Source organism: Mobula hypostoma, chromosome 7, assembly GCF_963921235.1.
Source record: "Mobula hypostoma chromosome 7, sMobHyp1.1, whole genome shotgun sequence".
Lineage (NCBI taxonomy): Eukaryota > Metazoa > Chordata > Chondrichthyes > Myliobatiformes > Myliobatidae > Mobula > Mobula hypostoma.
The window spans coordinates 118,165,912-118,189,032 of NC_086103.1; the positions used below are offsets into that span (position 1 = coordinate 118,165,912).

The following is a 23,121-nucleotide window of genomic DNA, read 5'->3' on the forward strand; positions in this document are numbered from 1 at the left end:
TCCTGGGGTAAAGTGTCCCGGGATTTGACTGCTACTTTTGTCCTTTATTTGGGAGTGAGAAAGTTGGCAACCCTAACTGTAAAAGACATATCGAGATGAGTTTAACCCTACTTGAACAGCACCGCCCGCCCCTCCCCCCTCCAGTCGGCCGGTCCGCAAGAATATTGTCAATATTAAACCGGTCCACGGTGCAAAAAAAGGCTGGGGACCCCTGGTGTACGACTCTGATAACAGCTTTTTCTGCAGTGACAATCTTCTTCCTAAAGCCTCACGATTCCCCCCTCCCCCAATCCTTTCCTGATCTTCCATCCAGTTAAACATTCACAGCTCTTCCTTTGCTGTGATCCTTCCTTTCTTTCATTTTCAATCTTTTTATTAAGTTTCAAAATTAATGAACATAACAATAATAGTAATGATACATAGAGATCGGGATTACAATAATAACAGTTAACATGTACAAGCACAGATTCCATGTAACATATATAGTTTAGCCTCCCAGTCTCATAGTTACTGACCATGAAAAAGATATTTTATAAAGAGAGAAAAAAAAACCCCTAATCTAAAAAAAACAAACAAAGCTTGGGCTGTCATATTACATCGGCTTAAATTATTATTTGTTTTTAACTCCGCTTCTCTATACATGAACAAAAAAAAATACTACAAAGGATTCATAAAGGGTCAACTTACATCATATAAAATATTGAATAAATGGCCTCCAAGTTTCTTTAAATTTAACTGAAGGGTCCATAGTACCACCCCTAATTTTTTCCAAATTTAGGCATGCTATCGTTTGGAAAAACCACTGAAATGTAGTGGGGGGATTAGAGGCTTTTCATTGAAATAAAATGGATCTTCTGGCTATTAATGTAACAAATGCAATTAGACGACAAGCTGACAAGGATAAATGACTAGAGTCTATTACTGGTAGTCCAAAAATTGCGGTAATAGGATGAGGTTGTAAATCAATATGCAGAACTACTGAAATGATATCAAAAGTATCTTTCCAATACTCTTCTAGAAGAGGACAAGACCAGAACATATGTGTCAAGGAAGCTACCTCAGAATTACATCTATCACGAAGAGGAGTTATGTGGGAGTAAAAACGAGTTAACTTATCCTTGGACATATGAGCCCTATGAATCCCCTTAAATTGTATCAAACAATGTCTGGCACACATTGAGGAAGTATTGACTAATTGAAGAATTTTCTCCCATTTCTCTGTAGATAAAGATACTTGAAGTTCTCTTTCCCACTCATTCTTAATTTTATCAGATATGCCTAGAAGCATTTTCATAATCAGATCATAAATAATTGCTATTAAACTCTTCTGATAGGGGTTTAAACCTAAAATTTTTTCTGTAACTTCAATTTGATGCGATATCGGAAAGGTAGGTAAAGTAGCGTTCAGAAAGTTTCTAATCTGTAAATATCTGAAAAAGTATAATCTAGGCAAATTATATTTATTAGACAACTGTTCAAAAGACATAAAACAATCATCCATGAATAAATCACGAAAACATGTTATTCCCTTCGTTTTCCATAGAAGAAAAGCTTGATCAATTCTAGATGGTTGAAAGAAAAAACTAGATATAATAGAACTTGACAGGATAAATTTGTTCAATCCAAAGAATTTATGAAATTGAAGCCATATTCATATTGTATGTTTAATTATTGGATTTTATCATTTGTTTATTCAATTTAGTAAGTGTAAAGGGAAGTGCAGCTCCTAGAATAGAAGCCAGTGAAAATCCCTGTACAGACTCCTGCTCGACGTTCATCCATCGTGGACATTGAGTTTCATCCAATTCTTATGTCCAAAACGTTAAATATCGAATGTTAATTGCCCAGTAGTAAAATCTAAGATTCGGCAAAGCCAAACCGCCTTCCTTTTTTGATTTCTGTAAATGTTTCTTACTTAACCTGGGATTTCTATTCTGCCATATATATGAAGAAATTTTAGAATCAGTAATATCAAAAAAAAAGATTTAGGGATAAGAATTGATACCGCCTGAAACAGATACAGAAATTTAGTTAAAATAATTATCTTAATAGTATTAATTTGACCAATCAAAGATAAGGACAATGGGGACCATTTAGTAAACAGTTGTTTCACATGATCAATTAAGGGTAAAAAATTAACTTTACATAGATCCTTAAGCTTCTTAGTAATTTTAACACCCAAATAAATAAAATAATCAGTAACCAATCTAAATGGTGATTGTCTATAAATTGGAACTTGAATATTTAATGGAAAAAGCACACACTTATCAAGATTCAATTTGTAACCAGAAAAACAACTAAACTGAGCAAACAGTGTTATTACTGCAGGAATGGATTTCTCTGCGTTAGAGATATATAGTAACAGGTCACCTGCATATAGTGATATTTTATGTGTCCCATTCCCACGAATAATGCCAAATATATTAGGTGAATCACGAATAGCAATTGTCAAGGGCTCTAGGGCAATATCAAATAGTAAAGGGCTTAAAGGACAGCCATGTCTAGTACCTCGAAAAAGCCTGAAAAAAGGGGATCTCTGATTGTTGGTAAATACAGCAGCCAGAGGTGTACGATATATCAATTGAATTCAGGATATAAATTTTGAGCTGAAATTAAATTTCTCAAGTATATTAAATAAATATTCCCATTTAGGTCTATCAAAAGCCTTCTCGGTATCAAGAGAAATAACACATTCTGAAGTTTTAACTGAAGTACTGTATACAATGTTCATTAGCCTCCTAACATTAAAATGTGAGTAACGATTTTTAATAAATCCTGTCTGATCTTTGGAGACAATTTGTGGTAGTACCTTCTCTATTCTAATTGCTAATATTTTGGAAAAGATTTTAGAATCCACATTCAACAAAGATATAGGTCTATATGATGCACATTCAGTGGGATCTTTATCTTTTTTAGGAATTAATGAGATAGATGCTTCATAAAAGGAGTGTGGTAATTTACCTACAGATAAAGCATCTTTAAAAATTCTACGTAATCAGGGAGAAAGTAAGTCTGAAAAAGATTTATAAAATTCAACTGTATACCCATCCGGGCTGGGCGCTTTACCAGAATTCATCGAAAAAATTGCTTTCTTTATTTCCTCTTCAGTAATGGGTGCATCTAATGCTAAACGTTCATCAGCTGGTAATTTCCGAATATTTAGTTTCCTTAAAATTTCATGCATTATGGTAGGATCATCAGGAAATTCTGACTGATATAAATTAGTATAAAATTCTTGAAAAGATTTATTAATTTCATCATGGTCAATCATCAAATTACCATTCCGTCTACGAACTCTATTAATCTGACGTTTCACCAAAGCAGCTTTCAATTGATTAGACAGTAATTTACCCGATTTATCACCATGTATGTAAAATTGACTCTTAGTTTTAAGTAACTGATTTTCAATCGGGGATGTTAATAACAAACTATGTTGCATCTGAAGTTCAACTCTCTCTTTATAAAGCTCCAAATTAGGAGCAATAGAATATTTTTTTATCAATTTCTTTAATCTTATCAGCCAATGTACGTATTTCACTATTAATACGTTTTTTCACTCCAGCAGAGTATGAAATAATTTGCCCATGGATATATATTTCAAAGGTATCCCATAATATCCCACTGGAAGTTTCTTCCGTTGAGTTAGATAAAAAGAAAAATGCAATCCGTTCTTTAATGAAATTACCAAAATTTAAATCCTGAAGCAAAATAGAATCGAACCGCCATTGTCTAGTACTAAAAATTGCATCCCTAAATTTAATTAATAATTTCAAAGGTGCATGGTCAGAAATGGCGATTGTATCATACTCACAGGTAGTGACAAATGAAACTAATCAAGAATTCATAAAGATGTAATTGATTCTAGAGTAATTATGATATACATGAGAAAACAAAGAGAACTCTTTATCATTAGGACTAAAAACCTCCAAATCTCTAAAATTGCCACATCAACTAAAAAGGAATGAATAAAAATAGCAGATTTGTTTGGAAGTACCTGATTGGGCACAGGCCTATCCATCATAGGATTCAAACAACAATTAAAATCACCACCCATTATTAATATATATTCCTTTAAATTGGGAAGAGATATAAATAAATGCTTAAAGAATTCAGGATAATCAATATTTGGTGCATAAACATTAACCAAAACTACTTTTTGGTAATAAAGCGAACCAGTAATTAATAGAAATCTACCATATGGGTCTGAGATTATATCATAATGAACAAATGAGATCAAAGGATCTATAAAAATGGAAACACCTTTCACTTAGGTCAATGAGTTTGAGTGAAACTATTATTCTTTCCAAAACCTAAAAAAAAATGCTGATTATCCTCCTTCCTCACATGAGTCTCCTGTGCAAAAATAATCTGAGCATTTAATCTATGAAAAACTTTTAAAATCTTCTTCCATTTAATTGGATGATTCAAACCATACGTGTTCCATGAAACAAAGTTAATAATATTATCCATTTTCCTTAAATAAACCATATGGTAAGTAAAGGGTTAACCAAATTGCATAGGAAATTCATGAATCAGGAAGACGAAGAAAAGTTTAAAGAGGAACCGGAAGTTACGACAATACAGACATTTTTGTAGTTTTAAATCAGCCCAAGTGAAAAATACTGAACTAAAAGTAACCTCCTCCCCCTCCCACAAAGCCCCGAAACCTGGCCAATAGGCAGCCAGTAAACTATCTAAGAACCACCCAACCCCCACCTCTCTTGACGGCAAGTCTCCAAATAAAAAAAAAATAAAAACCACCCATAGTCTGAACATTGCAAAAGGAATGCCAAACACAGTTAGATGAGAAAAAACAACCCTTTGCAGACCATTTCAAAAGACCTGGTCTTAAGAAATAAAACAGAATACAATCTTAATAATATTTCAAGAAAAATCAAATAATCACCAAGTCAGAGTCTTAATAATTTTCTAAAACAGACAATTAAAAATAAAATAAATTAAAATAATCAAGGAAAAGGAAAGGGACATTAACATGGAGCAGACATAAGCCAAAACAAAGTACCAGAGGACTCAGACCAAGGGCGAAGCTCTACAAACTTAAAATGTCTGAATCTATAAGCTGGTTATTAACCAATAAACCAGGTGTATACAAACTTAAAGGAACGGTAAATTAATTAAACATCCGAGCTCAGGGAATGTTCTTCGAGAAATTGTTGTGCATCATCCATGGATTTAAGCCATTTAAACGAATTATCGGGTAAAACAACTCTTAAGCGAGCGGGGTATAGCAGAGCCGGTCGAAATTTCCTTTGATATTGTTCCGACATCACTGATTTAAAATGCGACCTTTCTTGCAATACCTCAGGGCAATAATCTTCAACCAAACAAAACTTAAGATTGTGATGTACAATAATTCCTTTCTGACGAGCAATTTGAATTAAGTGCTCCTTGGTACTTACATAGTGAAATCGCAGAATTACAGGATGCAGATTTAACTCTTTTGATGGTTTGGGTCTTAGTGATCGATGCACACGATCGAGTACTGGAGGAGAGGAGAAGACCTCCGAGCCAAAGACTTCCATTAAGATTTGAGAAAAAAATTTAGTAAGGTCCCCGCTCTCAACGTCTTCACTGAGTCCTATTATCCGCAAATTCTGTCTGCGACTATGACTCTCCAAATCAATAATCTTGGCTTTATACTGCTCCAATGTATGAGTAGTCGAATTTAATTTCTTTTCTGAAGAGTTCATTGTGGAATCCCTATGTTTCCCCGCTTCAGTAAGCTCTGCAATTTGCCGTTGCTGTTTTTCGCTCTCTTTTCCAAGTGCTATCAATTTACTTTGGTTCTCCTTCAACATTACTTCCAATGTAGCGAATCTCTTGTCGAGTTTTTCATCCAATAAATTCGAGATAGCTTGCAAAGTAAGTTCAGGCTGTTTAGGTTGATCGAAAGTTCCTTCTTTCTTCCCGTTTCCATAACCGCTTTCTTTGCCTTCGGCTAATGCCTTTCTTAGTTTGGAAGTCATTTCCATCGATTAGAATTCAGAATTCAAACATATAAAGGTGTTAAAGACACTTTGATATATATAATAGAAGGGTGATAAGAAAATTGAAAAAGTCCGGAGCCCAGCCGAAATATGACCTACTCCACCTAGTGCTGCCAAGAGAATCCTTTGCTGTGATCCTGATCTTATTTGTGAATCTTTGATATTTCTTCCATCCTATTCTCCCTAATTCTCCAGTCCCCTCTTTCTCCACTATGCTTCATTACTAATGCTGTTAACAGCCTCTTCACCATGATGATTAAATCATCAGCTGTCACTCTCAGCTGATCATTTCTCACCCATGATCATCTGTCCTCTTTAATTACCTGTCAACTCCTTCCCCAATAAGCTTCCAGACAAAAGTTTCCTCCACGATCTCTGCTCTTAAACATAGGAATTGTGGCTAACAAAGTTCAAAGTTCTAAGTAAATTTATTATAAAGGTACATATATGTCACCAGGGACTAACATGAGATTCATTTTAGTCATAGTCATAGTCATACTTCATTAATCCCAGGGGAAATTGGTTTTCATTACAGTTGCACCATAAATAATAAATAGTAATAAACCATAAATAGTTAAATAGTAATATGTAAATTATGCCAGTAAAATTATGAAATAAGTCCAGGAGCAGCCTATTGGCTCAGGATGTCTGACCCTCCAAGGGAGGAATTGTAAAGTTTGATGGCCACGGGCAGGAATGACTTCCTATGACGCTCAGTGCTGCATCTCGGTGGAATGAGTCTCTGGCTGAATGTACTCCTGTGCCCACCCAGTACATTATGTAGTGGATGGGAGACATTGACCAAGATGGCATGCAACTTAGACAGCATCCTCTTTTCAGACACCACCGTCAGAGAGTCCAGTTCCATCCCCACAACATCACTGGCTTTACGAATGAGTTTGTTGATTCTGTTGGTGTCTGCCACCCTCAGCCTCCTGCCCCAGCACACAACAGCAAACATGATAGCACTGGCCACCACAGACTTGTAGAACATCCTCAGCATCATCCGGCAGATGTTAAAGGACCTCAGTCTCCTCAGGAAATAGAGACGGCTCTGGCCCTTCTTGTAGACAGCCTCAGTGTTCTTTGACCAGTCCAGTTTATTGTCAATTCGTATCCCCAGGTATTTGTAATCCTCAACCATGTCCACACTGACCCCCTGGATGGAAACAGGGGTCACCGGAACCTTAGCTCTCCTCAGGTCACCCACCAGCTCCTTAGTCTTTTTCACATTAAGCTGCAGATAATTCAGCTCACACCATGTGACAAAGTTTCCTACCGTAGCCCTGTACTCAGCCTCATCTCCCTTGCTGATGCATCCAACTATGGCAGAGTCATCCGAAAACTTCTGAAGATGACAAGACTCCGTGCAGTAGTTGGAAGTCCAAGGTGTAAATGGTGAAGAGAAAGGGAGATAAGACAGTCCCCTGTGGAGCCCCAGTGCTGCTGATCACTCTGTCGGACACACAGTGTTGCAAGCACACGTATTGTGGTCTGCCAGTCAGGTAATCAAGAATCCATGATACCAGGGAAGCATCCACCTGCATCGCTGTCAGCTTCTCCCCCAGCAGAGCAGGGCGGATGGTGTTGAACGCACTGGAGAAGTCAAAAAACATGACCCTCACAGTGCTTGCTGGCTTGTCCAGGTGGGCATCGACACGGTTCAGCAGGAAGACGATGGCATCCTCAACTCCTAGTCGGGGCTGGTAGGTGAACTGGAGGGGATTTAAGTGTGGCCTGACCATAGGCCAGAGCAGCTCCAGAACAAGTCTCTCCAGGGTCTTCATGATGTGGGAGGTCAATGCCACCGGTCTGTAGTCATTGAGGCCGCTGGGGCACGGCGTCTTCGGCACAGGGACGAGGCAGGACGTCTTCCACAGCACAGGAACCCTCCGGAGCCTCAAGCTCAGGTTGAATACATGGCGAAGTACTCTATATAGCTGAGGGGCACAGGCTTTGAGCACCCTGGTACTGACACCATCCGGTCCTGCAGCCTTGCTTGGGTTGAGACGTTTCAGCTGTCTTCTCACCTGTAGAGCTGTGAAGCCCACTGTGGTGGTTTCATGTGGGGAAGTGGTATAGTCAAGAGAGCAGGGTGGGGGACTGTGAGGAGGGGTAGGAGGGGAGAGTGGAACATGTGTTGGATGGGGGCTGACAACAGATGGCTCATGTGTGGGATGGGCAGGGGTTACACTGTCAAATCTGTTAAAGAACAGGTTAAGTTCATTGGCCCTGTCCACACTGCCTTCCGCTCCTCTGTTGCTAGTTTGCCGGAACCCAGTGATGGTCCTCATCCCCCTCTAGACCTCTCTCATGTTGTTCTGCTGGAGTTTCCACTCAAGCTTCCTCCTGTACCTGTCTTTAGCCTCCCTGATCCTGGCTTTCAGGTCACTCTGTATTGCCCTCAGCTCCTCCCTATTTCCATCTCTAAACACCCTCTTTTTAGCGTTCAGGATGTCCTTAATGTCCTTTGTCACCCATGGCTTGTTATTTGAATAACAAAGGACAGTTCTTGTCGGAACATTGCAGTCCACACAGAAGTTGGTGTGATCAGTGATGCACTCCGTGAGCCCATCAATATCCTCTCCATGTGGCTCACAGAGTGCCTGCCAGTCTGTCACCTCAAAACAACCCTGGAGCGCCTCATAAGCCTCCTCCGACCATTTTCTCACTGTCCTCGAGGTTGCAGGTTTACTCTTCACCAGAGGTATGTAGCAGGGTTTTAGATGCACCAGGTTGTGATCTGACCTTCCCAGTGGGGCAGGGGAGAGGAGCTGTAGGCATCCTTAACATTAGCGTACATCAAATCCAGAATCCTCTCCCCTCTCGTTGTACAGCTCACATACTGCGTGAAGTTGGGCAGTGTTCTAGCCATGGTAACCTGGTTGAAGTCACCTGAGATGGTAATGAGGGCACTTGGGTGCTGGGTTTGTAGTCTGGCTATGACGGTGTAAATGATGTTACACGCTAATGTCGGGTTGGCAGAGGAAGGGATGTACACAACAACCACAATTGCATGCGAGATTTCCCTTGGCAAATAATATGGCCGGAGTCCAACAGCAAGAAGTTCAATATCCGGGCTACAGACCCGTTCCTTGATTGTAATATGCCCAGGATTGCACCATCTGTTATTTACCAGAACCGCCAGCCCCCTTCCCTTACGCTTACCGCTCTCAGTGCAATTCCGGTCAGGCAGGCATTTACAATAGAAAAAAGGAACATGACCTAAATGAATGAAAAACCTTATACAAAGACTGACAAGCAACCAATGTGCAAAAGACGAAGTGTGCAAATACAAATAATAATAAATTAATTGATAATACTGAAACCATGAGTTGTAGAGTCCTTGTAAGAGAGTCCATAGGTTGTGAACAGCCTATCTGCGAGGGCATTCAACTGCACCCAATGGCATGGGTCATTTTTGTGATGAAATACAATTGCCTGGGGATTCTCGCACAAAACTGGCATGTACCCTCTATCCACTAATATTAGTGTGCTGTTTAGACATTTTACAATTTCTAGGTCACCAACTTTTCATGTGCTCTTCAGGTCAATGCACCACCGAAGTACCATCATTATTCTAAGTGACCACTAATTACATGAAATCCAAGTCAGCTGTGGATTTAGAAATAAATGACTGAGCACATAAAAGAACATTATTTCCTACTCTAATAAAAACTGCGGGACTCATTTAAAGATTTAAAGACTACTGCCGCATTATGAAGCTACTGCCAGATAAATGTCACCTGAAAGTCCATTTGTCAGATCCTGAACACAGGTTAAACACCTACTAACCAGCAAAGTCCAGCTGTGGAGAAAGCAAATCCTTGTGGAAATCAGATAAAGTTGTGCATTTACTAAAGTCTTCTCAGTATAGGAAAATGAGTGACTTAAATCCAAGTTCTACTTTAGCATGCAGCTTCTAATTAAATGATTACAGCCAAACTAGATGAAAAGGCAATAATAAACCTGGACCTTAAATCTGAGATGATTAAAAGATTAATATTGACAATGATAACTTAAGAGGTGTGTTGTAATGCTGTATATTGTTTTCAAGTCCTTGACATTTCATCTTTTGTAGGACTGTATAAAAATATTTTGTGGTTTTCTAAGGCATGTGTGATTGACAGGTTAGGAAATGATGAATCTCTAGTCTGGTGTCTGCTATGCTCTCCAGGAATACCTGGTGCACTCAGGCCAATACCTGAAGACCACTTACAAAAACAGCACCACATGAATTACACCTGTGAACTTCATTTTTTCTCAATAATGCAACAGGTATGATGAGGCTTATGGCAGTAGTTGGAGTTCACACACAAAAACACTCCAGTTGTAAATGCGCTTCTGTCACATCATATGAGGATATCAGGTTTCACCCTTTACAGAAAGACAACTTAAATAATGGAAAGTGATATCAAAACACCACAAAAACCCTGAAAACCAAAGCAATAAAAAATAATTTAGTTAATGGAAGCAATAACCTTGATTATAGGTCTTCATTCAGAAACTGCTGTTCAGCGGAGGGTGGCTTTTTCTGCTGATTTTTTTTTGCTCCAGGTGTTTTTCTCAACTTGTTTGTTTTGTTTGAGACAACATGTATGAATACTCCATGGGTCAATTAAAGACCAGTTTATACTCATGACCCTGGGGTTAAATTATATAGAAATGGCATAATATTGGCATATGGTATCTATATTAATGTACAGAAAACATGAACACTTTTCCATTTACTCTAAGTGACTATGACGCATCTTGATCTATATTTGGGTACATCATAGCTTAAGTTCAAGCGAAAATCCTTCACAGAAGCACACTGTTATTGGTTAAGTAGCCTGACAATCAATGTGCTATGGGGAAAAATTTAAAAAGTATGTATTCTCAAAACAATAATCAAATACTGAGATAAAAATTCAACGATCCATTTTAAAACACCATTCAAAATATAACATTACATTTACCTTCAAAATGACACAGTATTCCCCTTCAGCATACATAATGACTCCATTACTCTGCAGTGTTCTCAAATGCAATCCTAATTTCAGTTCATGTCTTTTGCTGTTTTCAGCCACCCGATATTTAATATAGCTGTTTCCAGCAAAACTCAGGGACGCATGACCTGGAAGAATTAAGGAAAGCCATGCTGAAGAACTAATATTGGTCTCAAGTAAAATTTTATGAACATATCATTCTAGCTTAATCATATTACATTTAATACAAAATGCAATTAGCTTCTTGTGCTTTTAAGAAAATGTCATAATATTTATGAGTGATTAAATTTCAATATCTTGTAGTTAAATCAGTAACACTTTAATACAACCTTGTATATCTATCAAAAAATTGTGATTGTGAAGGACGACTAAATTTGGCAAAGGAATAATAACCTGGAAACTCCAAATATTTTACTGTTTAGTTAGGTGAAAAGTGGTGAAAACAAACAAAATGAAAACAATATCAAGTAGGATCAAATATCTTTTCAAATGTTTTCCCAGTCTTGAAATTGATATTAATTCTTCAATTTTATTCTCATCATACATTTCTGAACAAGTATTGTGCTCAAGAACATTTGAAAGATTACTTTGGAGAATTTAGGGCACATTAATGGAGGGACACAATTCCCAAACTCCATTTCCTTGGGTGCATTCCAATTAATATGGCTATTCAATTTAGAAGCATTACAGTGAATACACTGATTGGCTAACACAACTTTGAGAATGTTTATTATCAAAAATAATTGCTTTCCTCAAAAAGGAATATGAAGCAATATGTAGCAATTACAATTACTCCAGTTAAAAAATACAATATAAATAAATGAAAGAACTGGCATATACATATATAGCACTTCTCACATCCTCAGAGCATTCACAAATGCTTCACAATTACACTGAAGTGCTGTGTAGTAATTGCTGCAGGCAAATGTGACATCCAATTATCACTGGATCAGTCATTTACTATTACTGAATTTGAGCAACAATTTTCACACATAATTTATTCTCTGACATACATGACAATTTTAAAAAGGAAGGACAAAATTAAGGTGAAATTAATTAATGTTTTGGTTTATAAGGGTAGGAGCACCAGACCATGTAAATTACATTAGACTATGCTCTAATGGAGAAATTAATCTTTTAAGGACACAGATACTTGGGAATCCAATTGGATAATGCTTTATTTTTCCATTGCCATGTAATTGAACTTGGATTTTTCCATAAATGAAGCACAATAATGAGCATATCCTAATCATTTAGAGTAACTCAGAAAACATGTATGAGGACATGATTTCTATTTCGGGACTGTGTGTGATATGGCATTGCTTGTTTAACACCAACACAGGAGCGTTGCTGGGTAACTCACACCTCATTGTCCTAAGTACATCTGTCACTCCCAGGCAATATAATTTTACCAGGTGCAAGGCCTTGGTCACAACTGAATTTTACTGTGGTGGAACTGATTGTTTTACCAAACGTATGTCATTCTGGCCAATTATAAGATATATTTGAATTTTAAAGCCAATGATAATATGATCACAATGATGATACTATTGCTAGACACAGACTAAGTACTGCCTTCCCTAATTTAGGTAAATTCTTTTGTGTACACCCTATGGTTTGGGCTCCATAAAGAGACTTTGACATGGATTAATAATCTAAATAATTACCCTATTAACCAGTGAGATTCAACAAAGAACTGACTTTTACATCTGGAGACATAAGAGATTGAAGATCCTAGAATCAGGAGCAGAAATCAAACTCCTGGAGAAACTCAGGAGGTCAGACAGAGGGTAATGGACTGTCTACATCTTGAATTTTACTTTTGACTAGGACCAAAGGGATGTATTCTCAAAATGGCACTTATTTATTGATCAAAAATATAAAGTACTGGATTATTGATTTGCCATCATTCTCTGACTGAGATTAAAATAATTGGTTTCACATGCTTTCAGCATTTTTAAATCAGAAACTCCACAAAACAAAATCAGCAGCAACAATGTAATTTTGAAGATACAATAATTTTTAATTTGAATGGATGACTCATTTCCTACTTCTCTTGTTGTTTATCTCCCATCATGGATGCTCACTCCTTTTGTAAATAGTGATCCCTTTCAGCCTTAAGCACACTTGAAAATAATTCACACACGCAATAGTTTTATTGCCCATCTCCCTCTCCCCACTCTCCAACATGAGTAACTCAACAACATGTTGGATAACTGCATTAGTCAGACTGAATGTTTAAAAAATGACAAACAGCAGCAGAACAATTGGACAAAAGTGGCCCACGAACCAGGCTTTGACCAGTACTCTTACAACTTCAAAGGGCGCCATGGTGGCGTTGCACTATTACAGGTCGGGACATCAGAGTTCAATTCTGACATCATCCGTAAGGAGTTTGTACGTCCTCCCCATGAACGCATGGATTTTCTCTGGGTGCTCTGATCTCCTCCCACAGTCCAAAGATGTACTGGTTGGTAGGTTAATTGGTCATTGTAAAGATCATCCCGTGATTAGGCTAGGAATAAATTGGCAGCATGGTTCGAAGGGCCGGAAGAGCCCTTCCCACGCTATATCTCTAAATTAAAATAAAATCAAATAAATTCTGACTATTGTTAAGAGTTACTGTTATCATTGAATATATGATAATGTTACGTGCAACAGAATGGAATCTCAACATTAAGTGAGCAATTCTATAACTAATTATTTCATTTGTAATTTAGGAAATTTGGACTTACTTCTAAAATTAGATAGGTGCTCAGACAGAACTCATTCAAAAATGCATTAAGATACAATTAAATACACAATTTATAGTTTCCAATACTGACAAATATTTTACCTGAACAGTACAATTCTTAGACTGTGCACTCTGTACCCTTTCAGCTACATGTGCATAACTTATTTCTGCAAACTAGCTGCAATTATTGGGAGCAATCTGTTGAGATGCATTAATGAGTAATTTCAGTCACTGTTAACATTTCACAGTTTGCATTAGAAATGCATAATTTATAGCAAGAGGAAAAAGATCTTCTCTAAGATTAGGCATTGTAATTTAACAGCTGCTGCCTGATACCATTGCTCGTCATTTGTGCCTTAATTACAGAAACTTCAGTCAATTAGAATAAAAACTAAATGTTAAATTAACAAAAATAGGGTTAGGCAATGCACTGCCCATATCCTGCTTGCAATTCAATCTAATTTAAAACCTTTTTGTGTGTGATACTTATTCTTAGTAAACACAATTTTAAGCAGGTCCTAGCAGTATATTGAAAAGAATTTCAGCAAAATTCCTTCAGTCTTCCTCATGGGCTTTATACAGCTCTCCAAGAGTATCCATTCTACACAAAAAATGGGAAAATTATCATTGTTGTATCTAATGCTCGATTATAGAATTTACTGACCAGAAGTACACAAGATGTTTTCTTCTGTGCTAAAATATACCAGGTGCCACAGTTATTTGCCTTCCTTACCTGAACATTCTCCCAGGTTCCCAGGTGGACACTGACAGACATATGGTCCACGGCCTTCATTGCCTCCAACGCAGTGCATGTCACTTGGGCAAGGCTTATCTTGGCAAACATCAGAAACCACAGGGCAGAGTTTACCTGTAGCAAAAACGTATTCAAACTTAGAGATACAGTCTTAGTCAATCCTCCTTGAGTCTACAATTATATATTCTTTTATACTGATATAGTTATATGTATTAACAAAGAATATATTCACTTCTTTACGTTTGATAAATGTGAAGTAACATTTTAATTTCCTAGATTATTCTCAGATCCTTTAATATAATGAACTGAAAAGAGAGCTGCCAAGTTGGTCATGTTAGGAACGTCATATTGCTGATTCATTCATTGCAGATACTAATGGACAGTAAGATTCCTTTATGGATATGATAACAGACTCAGATTCCTGTCACATAATTATAACCATATTCTTCTTGTGTCAAAATTTAACCACTGATCTGTTGAAGTCTGTTATAAGTTATAAAAACTTACTCATGATTGATATGAAACTGAGTTGCACACAATGAAGGCTATAGTACTGATTCACGGTCTTTGTGAGCTTGCTGATGGTTATCAGGGAATTACTAATGGAAATTGTATATCTAGGTTAAAGATAAGAAATGAAACATCAAGAAATCTGCTCCTCACTGGTTCATACTGGAAAGCATGAATATATTTACAGTACACACATGTATGGCCAGAACAGTATTAGCTGTGATGATCAGCCAGCAGTAAAGTAGCTGTCAACCATGAGGAACACTTGTTCACCAAAGTACTGGATATCATATGTTGCTAGTGGAACTGCATCTTAACATGATGTTTTTATAAAATTGGAGGGAAAAGGAGAAGTACTTATTTAAGTTTCTATCATATCTGAGCACCTGTACATTGAAACAGGAGTCATCAAAGCTAAGTAACACAATGCATGACAAAGTTCATCACACATACCTGTACATTTTCCAAACCTACCATGACAAAAGTGCAAAACACAGCAAATTCTGTCCACCAAATGCATCAAAATCCTGACCAGCCCATCTATGACTCCATCTAAAGCTTTAACTGGAAACAAAACTGATGCAGTTTTGCTCTTCTTGAACAAAACCCTGACTTTAAACTCCTCTGTCACTTCTCAGGAACCTAACTATTAAAAAGATTAGGTTCAATTTATGATCCAAAAGTGCTAAAGAATAGAAAGGTCATGTGATCCATCAGTATCTTAGCTGAGTGAGAGTTACAATACACCTCAAAAGCAAGTAAAAATACATTAAATTGAGTTCAGTTAAACAGTGATTTTTTTTTGTTCTAGACACTTTTTGAGAATGTGACAATGGCATAGATAAGTACTTTGCTCCCAGGCAAAACCCAATTTAGTTAAAAAACCTCAAATTTCCTAAAAAGAGGGCATTTCCCCTCATTTCATTCCCCAACTAATAAAGACTATAAAAAAGTCAGCTGTGCTAACATTCTTGCAGACTATTTCTACAACAGTCTGTAACTTGCTGATGACGGTAAACGTGAAACAACACTGGATCTTTCTATCCCTAATTTTCAACTGACCTCTGATGACAGTATCATTGCAGATGAATGATAAACTGTTCAATCATTTCTTCAATACTATTGGCATGATCTCAGAGGAAAAGATCAACCAATGTATCAAGAATGGCCTGACACATCCATGGGAAAGAAACATTTATTTTGATCCAGAAAGTGTCAACAATTTTATAGAAGGGATACAGTTCCATCCACTGAGCACACAGATTGTGAATAGTGCAAACCATTTCTTCAGTACATTTATAATTGCTACACAGGACCTAACCATTATTGTTTTATTCTCAGACCTACTTTCTTTCTAGGGTCTCAGGATGAAACCCAAGTACCATTTCAGACATGGCCCTTAATTCTTCCATCATCCAAACCAAAACAAATCCAATAATTAGTAGGATCCAGCATTTTGAGACACAAAATGCAAAACTGCTGAAGGAATTCAGTGGGTCAAGCAGCATTTGTGGAGGCAAAGGGATAGTCAAAGCTTCGATCAAGATAATCCATCAGGACTGAAGCAAAGTCTTGCCCTGGAATGTGAATCATCAATTTACCTTTGCAGATGCAGCCTGACTCTCTGAATTCCTCCAGCTTCAGATCACAGGATCTGCAGTCTCCTATATCTCCATTCTTAAGTCTCATTTGGGAGACATTGGGGAAAGACAAGAGAAAGCCCTGGGAATGTTTCTAAGAACTACAATAGCTTCCTACATAGAACTGGTTCTTCCATTCAAAGATGAAGAGTTAGACGGAGAGAGAAAGGATATTTTGATATGAATGGTAAGCGTCACAAAAGGCAAGTCATCAGTAATTCATTATCCTCCCAATGTAAAAAAAAACAATATAAAATGGCTGTGAGGCTCAGGTAATACCAACTAGCAGCATCCATCACCAAAGATCCTCATCACCCAAGCCACTCTCTTTTCTTGCTGCTGCCTTCAGGTAGAAGGTACAAGAGCCTCAAGACCTGCACCACCAGGTCCAAGAACAGTTACTACCCCTCAACCATCAGGCTCCTGAACGAAAGGCAATAACTACACTCATTCTAATTCTGGTGTTCCCACAACTGATTGTCTCACTTTAAGAACTCTTTATCTTGTAATTTCATGCTCGTTATTTATTTATATCTGCATTTACATAGTTTGTTGTCCATTGATCCTGTTTACAGTTACTGTTCTATAGATTTGCTAAGTATGCCCACAGAAACAAGGATCTCAGGGTTATATGTGGTGACATGTATGTTCTCTGACAAAAATTCAACATTGAACTTTGAACACAAATGTTGAATCATTCAGCTTTGACTTAATATTTCCCACTAGCAATTATATGGCTAGTTTCTCCTCTGTCTTTACCGACTTGGATTTCTCTTACACTACTCTTTGTAGTCTATCTTGCAATGTAATTTCAACCCATCCCATCTTTCCTCCCTTATAAGCTGCTCATGGTGAGAGCTTTTCATTGGTGGCTACAGAAATTCTCATGAGCATATTTTGTTATGCCATTAGAAATGTGTTTTTGGCACAAATTTCTCCATATCCTGGGGATAGTTTACACTGTTAATGCAGCAATTTTACATTGGTGTGAAAAATTTGATTCAGGATCTTGATCGAATTGTTCATTTTAAATCAAACTGTGTTAACATTAAGATGATGTTTCTGATAAATGCCTCCGAATAAGTTACTGCTTTTCAAGGTCTGGTACTTCTTCTCCATTATTGTTGTATCACACCAGCAAAGTGATGTTTTAAAGTGTGAAAAAATGCTTTCAAATACATTGCATATCACTTATTGACTGCTGGTGTGTTGCATCGGGAAATGTTCAAAAACTGCAGCATGAACAAATGGAAAAGATTCAAGATTTTTTTGTGGCACTGTTGATCAGAGATAGTGTCACGGCTGCAGAAAAGGTGGACGTCATGGAGCGATTGCCTATGGAGTCTCTGTGGGTGGAGGTTAGGAACAGGAAGGGGTCAATAACTCTACTGGGTGTTTTTTATAGGCCTCACAATAGTAATAGTGATATCAAGGAGCAGATAGGGAAACAGATCCTGGAAAGGTGTAATAATAACAGAATTGTCGTGGTGGGATATTTTACTTTCCCAAATATCAATTGGCATCTCCCTAGAGCAAGGGGTTTAGATGGGGTGGAGTTTGTTAGGTCTGTTCAGGAAGGTTTCTTGACACAATGTGTAGATAAGCCTACAAGAGGAGAGACCGTACTTGATCTGGTATTGGGAAATGAACCTGGTCAGGTCTCAGATCTCTCAGTGGGAGAGCATTCTGAAGATAGTGATCATAATCCTATCTCCTTTACAATAGCATTGGAGAGAGATAGGAACAGACAAGTTAGAAAGCGTTTAATTAGAGTAAGGGGAATTATGAGGCTATCAGGCAGGAAATTGGATGCTTAAATTGGGAACAGATGTTCTCAGGGAAAAGTACAGAAGAAATGTGGCAAATGTTCAGGGGATATTTGAGTGGAGTTCTGCATAGGTACACTCCAGGGAAGTTATGGTAGGGTACAGGAATCGTGGTGTACAAAGGCCTTAATAAATCTAGTCAAGAAGAAAAGAAAAGCTTACAAAAGGTTCAGAGACCTAGGTAATGTTAGAGATCTAGAAGATTATAAGGCTAACAGGAAGGAACTTAAAAAGGAAAGTAGAAGAGCCAGAAGGGGCCATGAGAAGGCCTTGGCGGGCAGGATTAAGGCAAAGCCCAAGGCATTCTACAAGTATGTGAAGAGCAAGAGGATAAAATGTGAAAGAATAGGACCTATCAAGTGTGACAGTGGGAAAGTGTGTATGGAACTGGAGGAAATAGCAGAGGTACTTAATGAATACTTTACTTCAGCATTCACTATGGAAAAGGATCTTGGTGATTGTAGTGATGACTTGCAGCAGACCGAAAAGCTTGAGCATATAGATATTAGGAAAGAGGATGTGCTGGAGCTTATGGAAAGCAGCAAGTTAGCTAAGTCGCCGGGACCTGATGAGATGTACCCCACTCTACTGTGGGAAGAGATTGCTGAGCCTCTGGTGATGATCTTTGAATCATCAATGGGGACGGGAGAGGTTCCGGAGGATTGGAGGATTGTTCCTTTATTCAAGAAAGGGAGTAGAGATAGCCCAGGAAATTATAGACCAGTGAGTCTTACTTCAGTGGTTGGTAAGTTGATGGAAAAGATCCTGAGAGGCAGGATTTATGAACATTTGGAGAGGCATAATATGATAAGGAATAGTCAGCATGGCTTTGTCAAGGGCAAGTCGTGCCTTACGAGCCTGATTGAATTTTTTGAGGATGTGACTGAACACATTGATGAAGGAAGAGCAGTAGATATAGTGCATATGGATTTCAGCAAGGCATTTGATAAGGTACCCATGCAAGGCTTACTGAGAAAGTAAGGAGGCATGGGATCCAAGGGGACATTACTTTGTGGATCCAGAACTGGCATGCCCATAGAAGGCAAAGAGTGGTTGTAGATGGGTCATATTCTGCATGGAGGTTGGTGACCAGTGGTGTGCCTCAGGGATCTGTTCTGGGACCCTTACTCTTCGTGATTTTTATAAATGACCTGGATGAGTAAGTGGAGAGATGGGTTAGTAAGTGTGCTGATGACACAAAGATTGGAGGTGCTGTGGATAGTGTGGAGGGCTGTCAGAGGTTACAGCAGGACATTGATAGGATGCAAAACTGGACTGAGAAGTGGCAGGTGGGGCTCAACCCAGATAAGTGTGAAGTGGTTCATTTTGGTAGGACAAATATGATGGCAGAATATAGTATTAATGGTAAGACTCTTGGCAGTGTGGAGGATCAGAGGGATCCTGGGGTCTGAATCCATAGGACGCTCAAAGCAGCTGTGCAGGTTGACTCTGTGGTTAAGAAGGCATGCGGTGTATTGGCCTTCATTAATCATGGAATTGAATTTAGGAGCTGAGAGGTAACGTTGCAGCTATATAGGACCCTGGTCAGACCCCAGTTGGAGTACTGTGCTCAGTTCTGGTCGCCTCACTGCAGGAAGGATGTGAAGCCATAGAAAGGGTGCAGAGGAGATTTACAAGGATGTTGCCTGGATTGGGGAGAATGCCTTATGAAAACATGTTGCGTGAACTTGGCCTTCTCTCCTTTGGGCAACGGAGGATGAGAGGAGACCTGATAGAGGTGTATAAGATGATGAGAGCCATTTATCGTGTGGATAGTCAGAGGCTTTTTCCCAGGGCTGAAATGGTTGCCACAAGGGGACACAGGTTTAAGGTGCTGGGGAGTAGGTACAGAGGAGATGTCAGGGGTAAGTTTTTTATGCAGAGAGTGATGAGTGTGTGGAATGGGCTGCCAGCAACGGTGATGGAGGCGGATACGATAGGGTTTTTTAAGAGACTTTTGGATAGATACATGGAGCTTAGAAAAATAGAGGGCTATGGGTAAGCCTAGTAATTTCTAAGGTAGGGACATGTTCGGCACAACTTTGTGGGCCGAAGGGCTTGTATTGTGCTGTAGGTTTTCTACGTTTCTATGTTTCTATAAGATTCAAGATTTAGTGTCATTTCCAGTACACAGGTGTAAAGGAAAATGAAATAATTGTTATTCCAGATCTGATGCAGCACTAAAACCACACAATAAGATAAAGTGAACAATAATAAAAAACACAATAAATATAAATACATAAGCTAGCTTATATACATCAATTGATTGTACGTCCATAGTGATGTTAGGTACAGGAGTGTCTGTACAGAAGATGGCTGACTGGAAACGATAATGTAAGGGTGTTGGGGGGGGGTTTGAGCGGTGGGTTAGTGAGTGGAGGTGTTATTTAGCCTTACTGCTTGAGGAAAGTAACTATTTTTGAATCTGGTGGTCCTAGTGTGGATGCTACATAGCCTCCTTCCTGATGGAAGTGGGACAAACAGTCCATGAGCAGGGTGGATAGTGGATGGGCAAGATACATTCACCAGTTACTTTTTCAAATTAGTTACTTTGTGAAAGTGGCTCATCTAGTGAGAAAGTGTGGCTAGAATTATTTTTGTGCATTTTGAAATAGTATATTTAAACTTACAATGTTGTATTTGAAAATTTTTATATTCATACTTATAAACGTTTTGATTTTGGTCCATATTTCACAGCAACATAGAAGGAGGCAGGTTGGCCAATGTTGGTTCAGAATCCAATTCCCTGACTTTCTTCTGACCATGCTACTTTCTCTCACATGCTCATCTATTTGCTTTTGATTCTCCTATCACTCACCTATAATAGGGGTTATTTACAAGAGACCATTCACCAAACACATTGAGATACAGGTGGAAACCACAGCAAGAGGGAGAGACACACATGTCCACAAGGAGAACTTGCAATTTCTCACAGTTATCATTGAATCTGGTTCAGTGAAACAGTGATGCTGTAGTCCTTTCTGCTGCACCACTGTGCTGCCCATTTGAAAATCTGAAATTGTGCAATATTTTGGTAACATCAACACACTTCAAACAAAAATAAAGCTTATTCCATTAACTTGCATACTTAAAAGAACTTATTTTCATATTTACTGATGTGACAGGTTTTTAAAATGCAGTTCAGGAGACTTTTCCTGTTTTGAATATTACTCACCATTGCAAGCACATGTTAGACTTTTATAGTAACGAGGGGAAACAAAGCTGATCCGTGCAGTACTGTAGGCCATAGTGGACTGTGGTTCTGCAGAAACTATTGGCTCACAGTTGCGCTCTTGGCAATCTTCTGCAGGGCAACTCTTGTCCATGATAGAGGAAATGAGAAGGCCATTCTCAAATTCCCTCTTTGCGTTGGTGAGCTTTTGAATTAAATAAGCAGTTTTATAGAATCCACTTCTGTATATCTGTACTGCCAATAAAATCTCAAGCTTCTGTGTGCCTGAGACTGGCTGAATACTAATAATATGAATAGTGTCTTGCTTTTGGGCTGCAAATATGTTCCGAAGGCTCCGCCTAAATCCATGGAGATGAAGTTCAATAAAATCTTCAGGAGAGATGTTTTCAAACTGAATAGTGATGGCATTGTTCAGCATTTCTTCAGTCACCTGCTCAACATGAACCACCACATCAACAGGGACAGTGAAGCGCCCATCACTGACAGACACATTTAAAATATACTTGCCACTATCCAGTCCCCCAAGTGCAATAATCTTCCCATCTTGGTTATTTATATTGAACAGACTTCTTTGATCTGACCTGAAACTGTAGCTAAGAACATCATACATATCTTGATCGGTGGCATGGATTTTTCCAATCACGCCTCCTGAGAATTCGTCCTCCATTGTAGAAATAAAAATCTCAAGTGGAATAGCAGTTGGTTTGTGAATGCTTTCTTCAATCACTCGAACAAGTACATAGGTGGATGAAGTCAATGGTGGTTTGCCAGAATCTTGAGCCTGTTGTAATATGAGTTAAAGCAAATACAGATTCAGTGACCATTTTATTAGGTACACCAACTCGTCAATGCAAATATCTAACCTGCCAATCATGTGGCAGCAACTCAACACGTAAAAGCATGGAGACATGAACAGAATGGGGAAGAAATGTGATCCAAGTGAATTTGACCGTGATATGATTGTTGGCACCATACAAGGTGGTTTGCGTACCTCAGAAACTGCTGATCTCCTAGGATTTTCACACACAAGAGTCTCTAGGGTTTACAGAGAATGGTGTGAAAAACAAAAAAAAACTATCCAGTGAATGCAGTTCTCTGGACAAAAACACCTTGTTAATGACAGAAGTCAGAGGAAAATGGCCAAACTCATTCAAGCTGACAGTAACTCGAGTAACAATGCATTACAAAAGTGATGTGCAGAAAGAACATCTCTGAATGCACAACACGTCAGACCTTGAACTGGATGAGCTAAAGCAGCAAAGGACCATGAACTTCACTCAGTGGCCACTTTATTAGGAACAGGAATTACTTGTTCAGCAACCCCATCAATCTCATTCTCCTTTTGCACCATCTTGGGAGATAGCAGGTCACTCCTATCTGGTAACTCAGCACATGCAGATCCTATCTGTGAATTAACCTCTAAACATTGTCTGGGCAAGTGATGACACCCACCAGACAGTGATAGGAA

The 23,121-nt window shown here is 38.4% G+C and overlaps 1 protein-coding gene across 4 annotated transcripts in view; it reads right to left on the reverse strand.

Moving 5' to 3' along the window:
- The window catches only part of LOC134349486 (protocadherin Fat 3-like), a 763,599-nt gene that overhangs the window by 49,788 nt on the left and 690,690 nt on the right, over nucleotides 1-23,121 (reverse strand). For all 4 annotated transcript variants that reach the window (XM_063053870.1, XM_063053874.1, XM_063053871.1 and 1 more), the window contains 3 exons: nucleotides 21,636-22,434; nucleotides 14,464-14,598; nucleotides 10,967-11,124 (listed from right to left, as the gene is read on the reverse strand). In XM_063053870.1, the coding sequence (XP_062909940.1) occupies nucleotides 10,967-11,124; nucleotides 14,464-14,598; nucleotides 21,636-22,434 (1,092 nt within the window). The remainder of the gene's footprint in view (nucleotides 1-10,966; nucleotides 11,125-14,463; nucleotides 14,599-21,635; nucleotides 22,435-23,121) is intronic.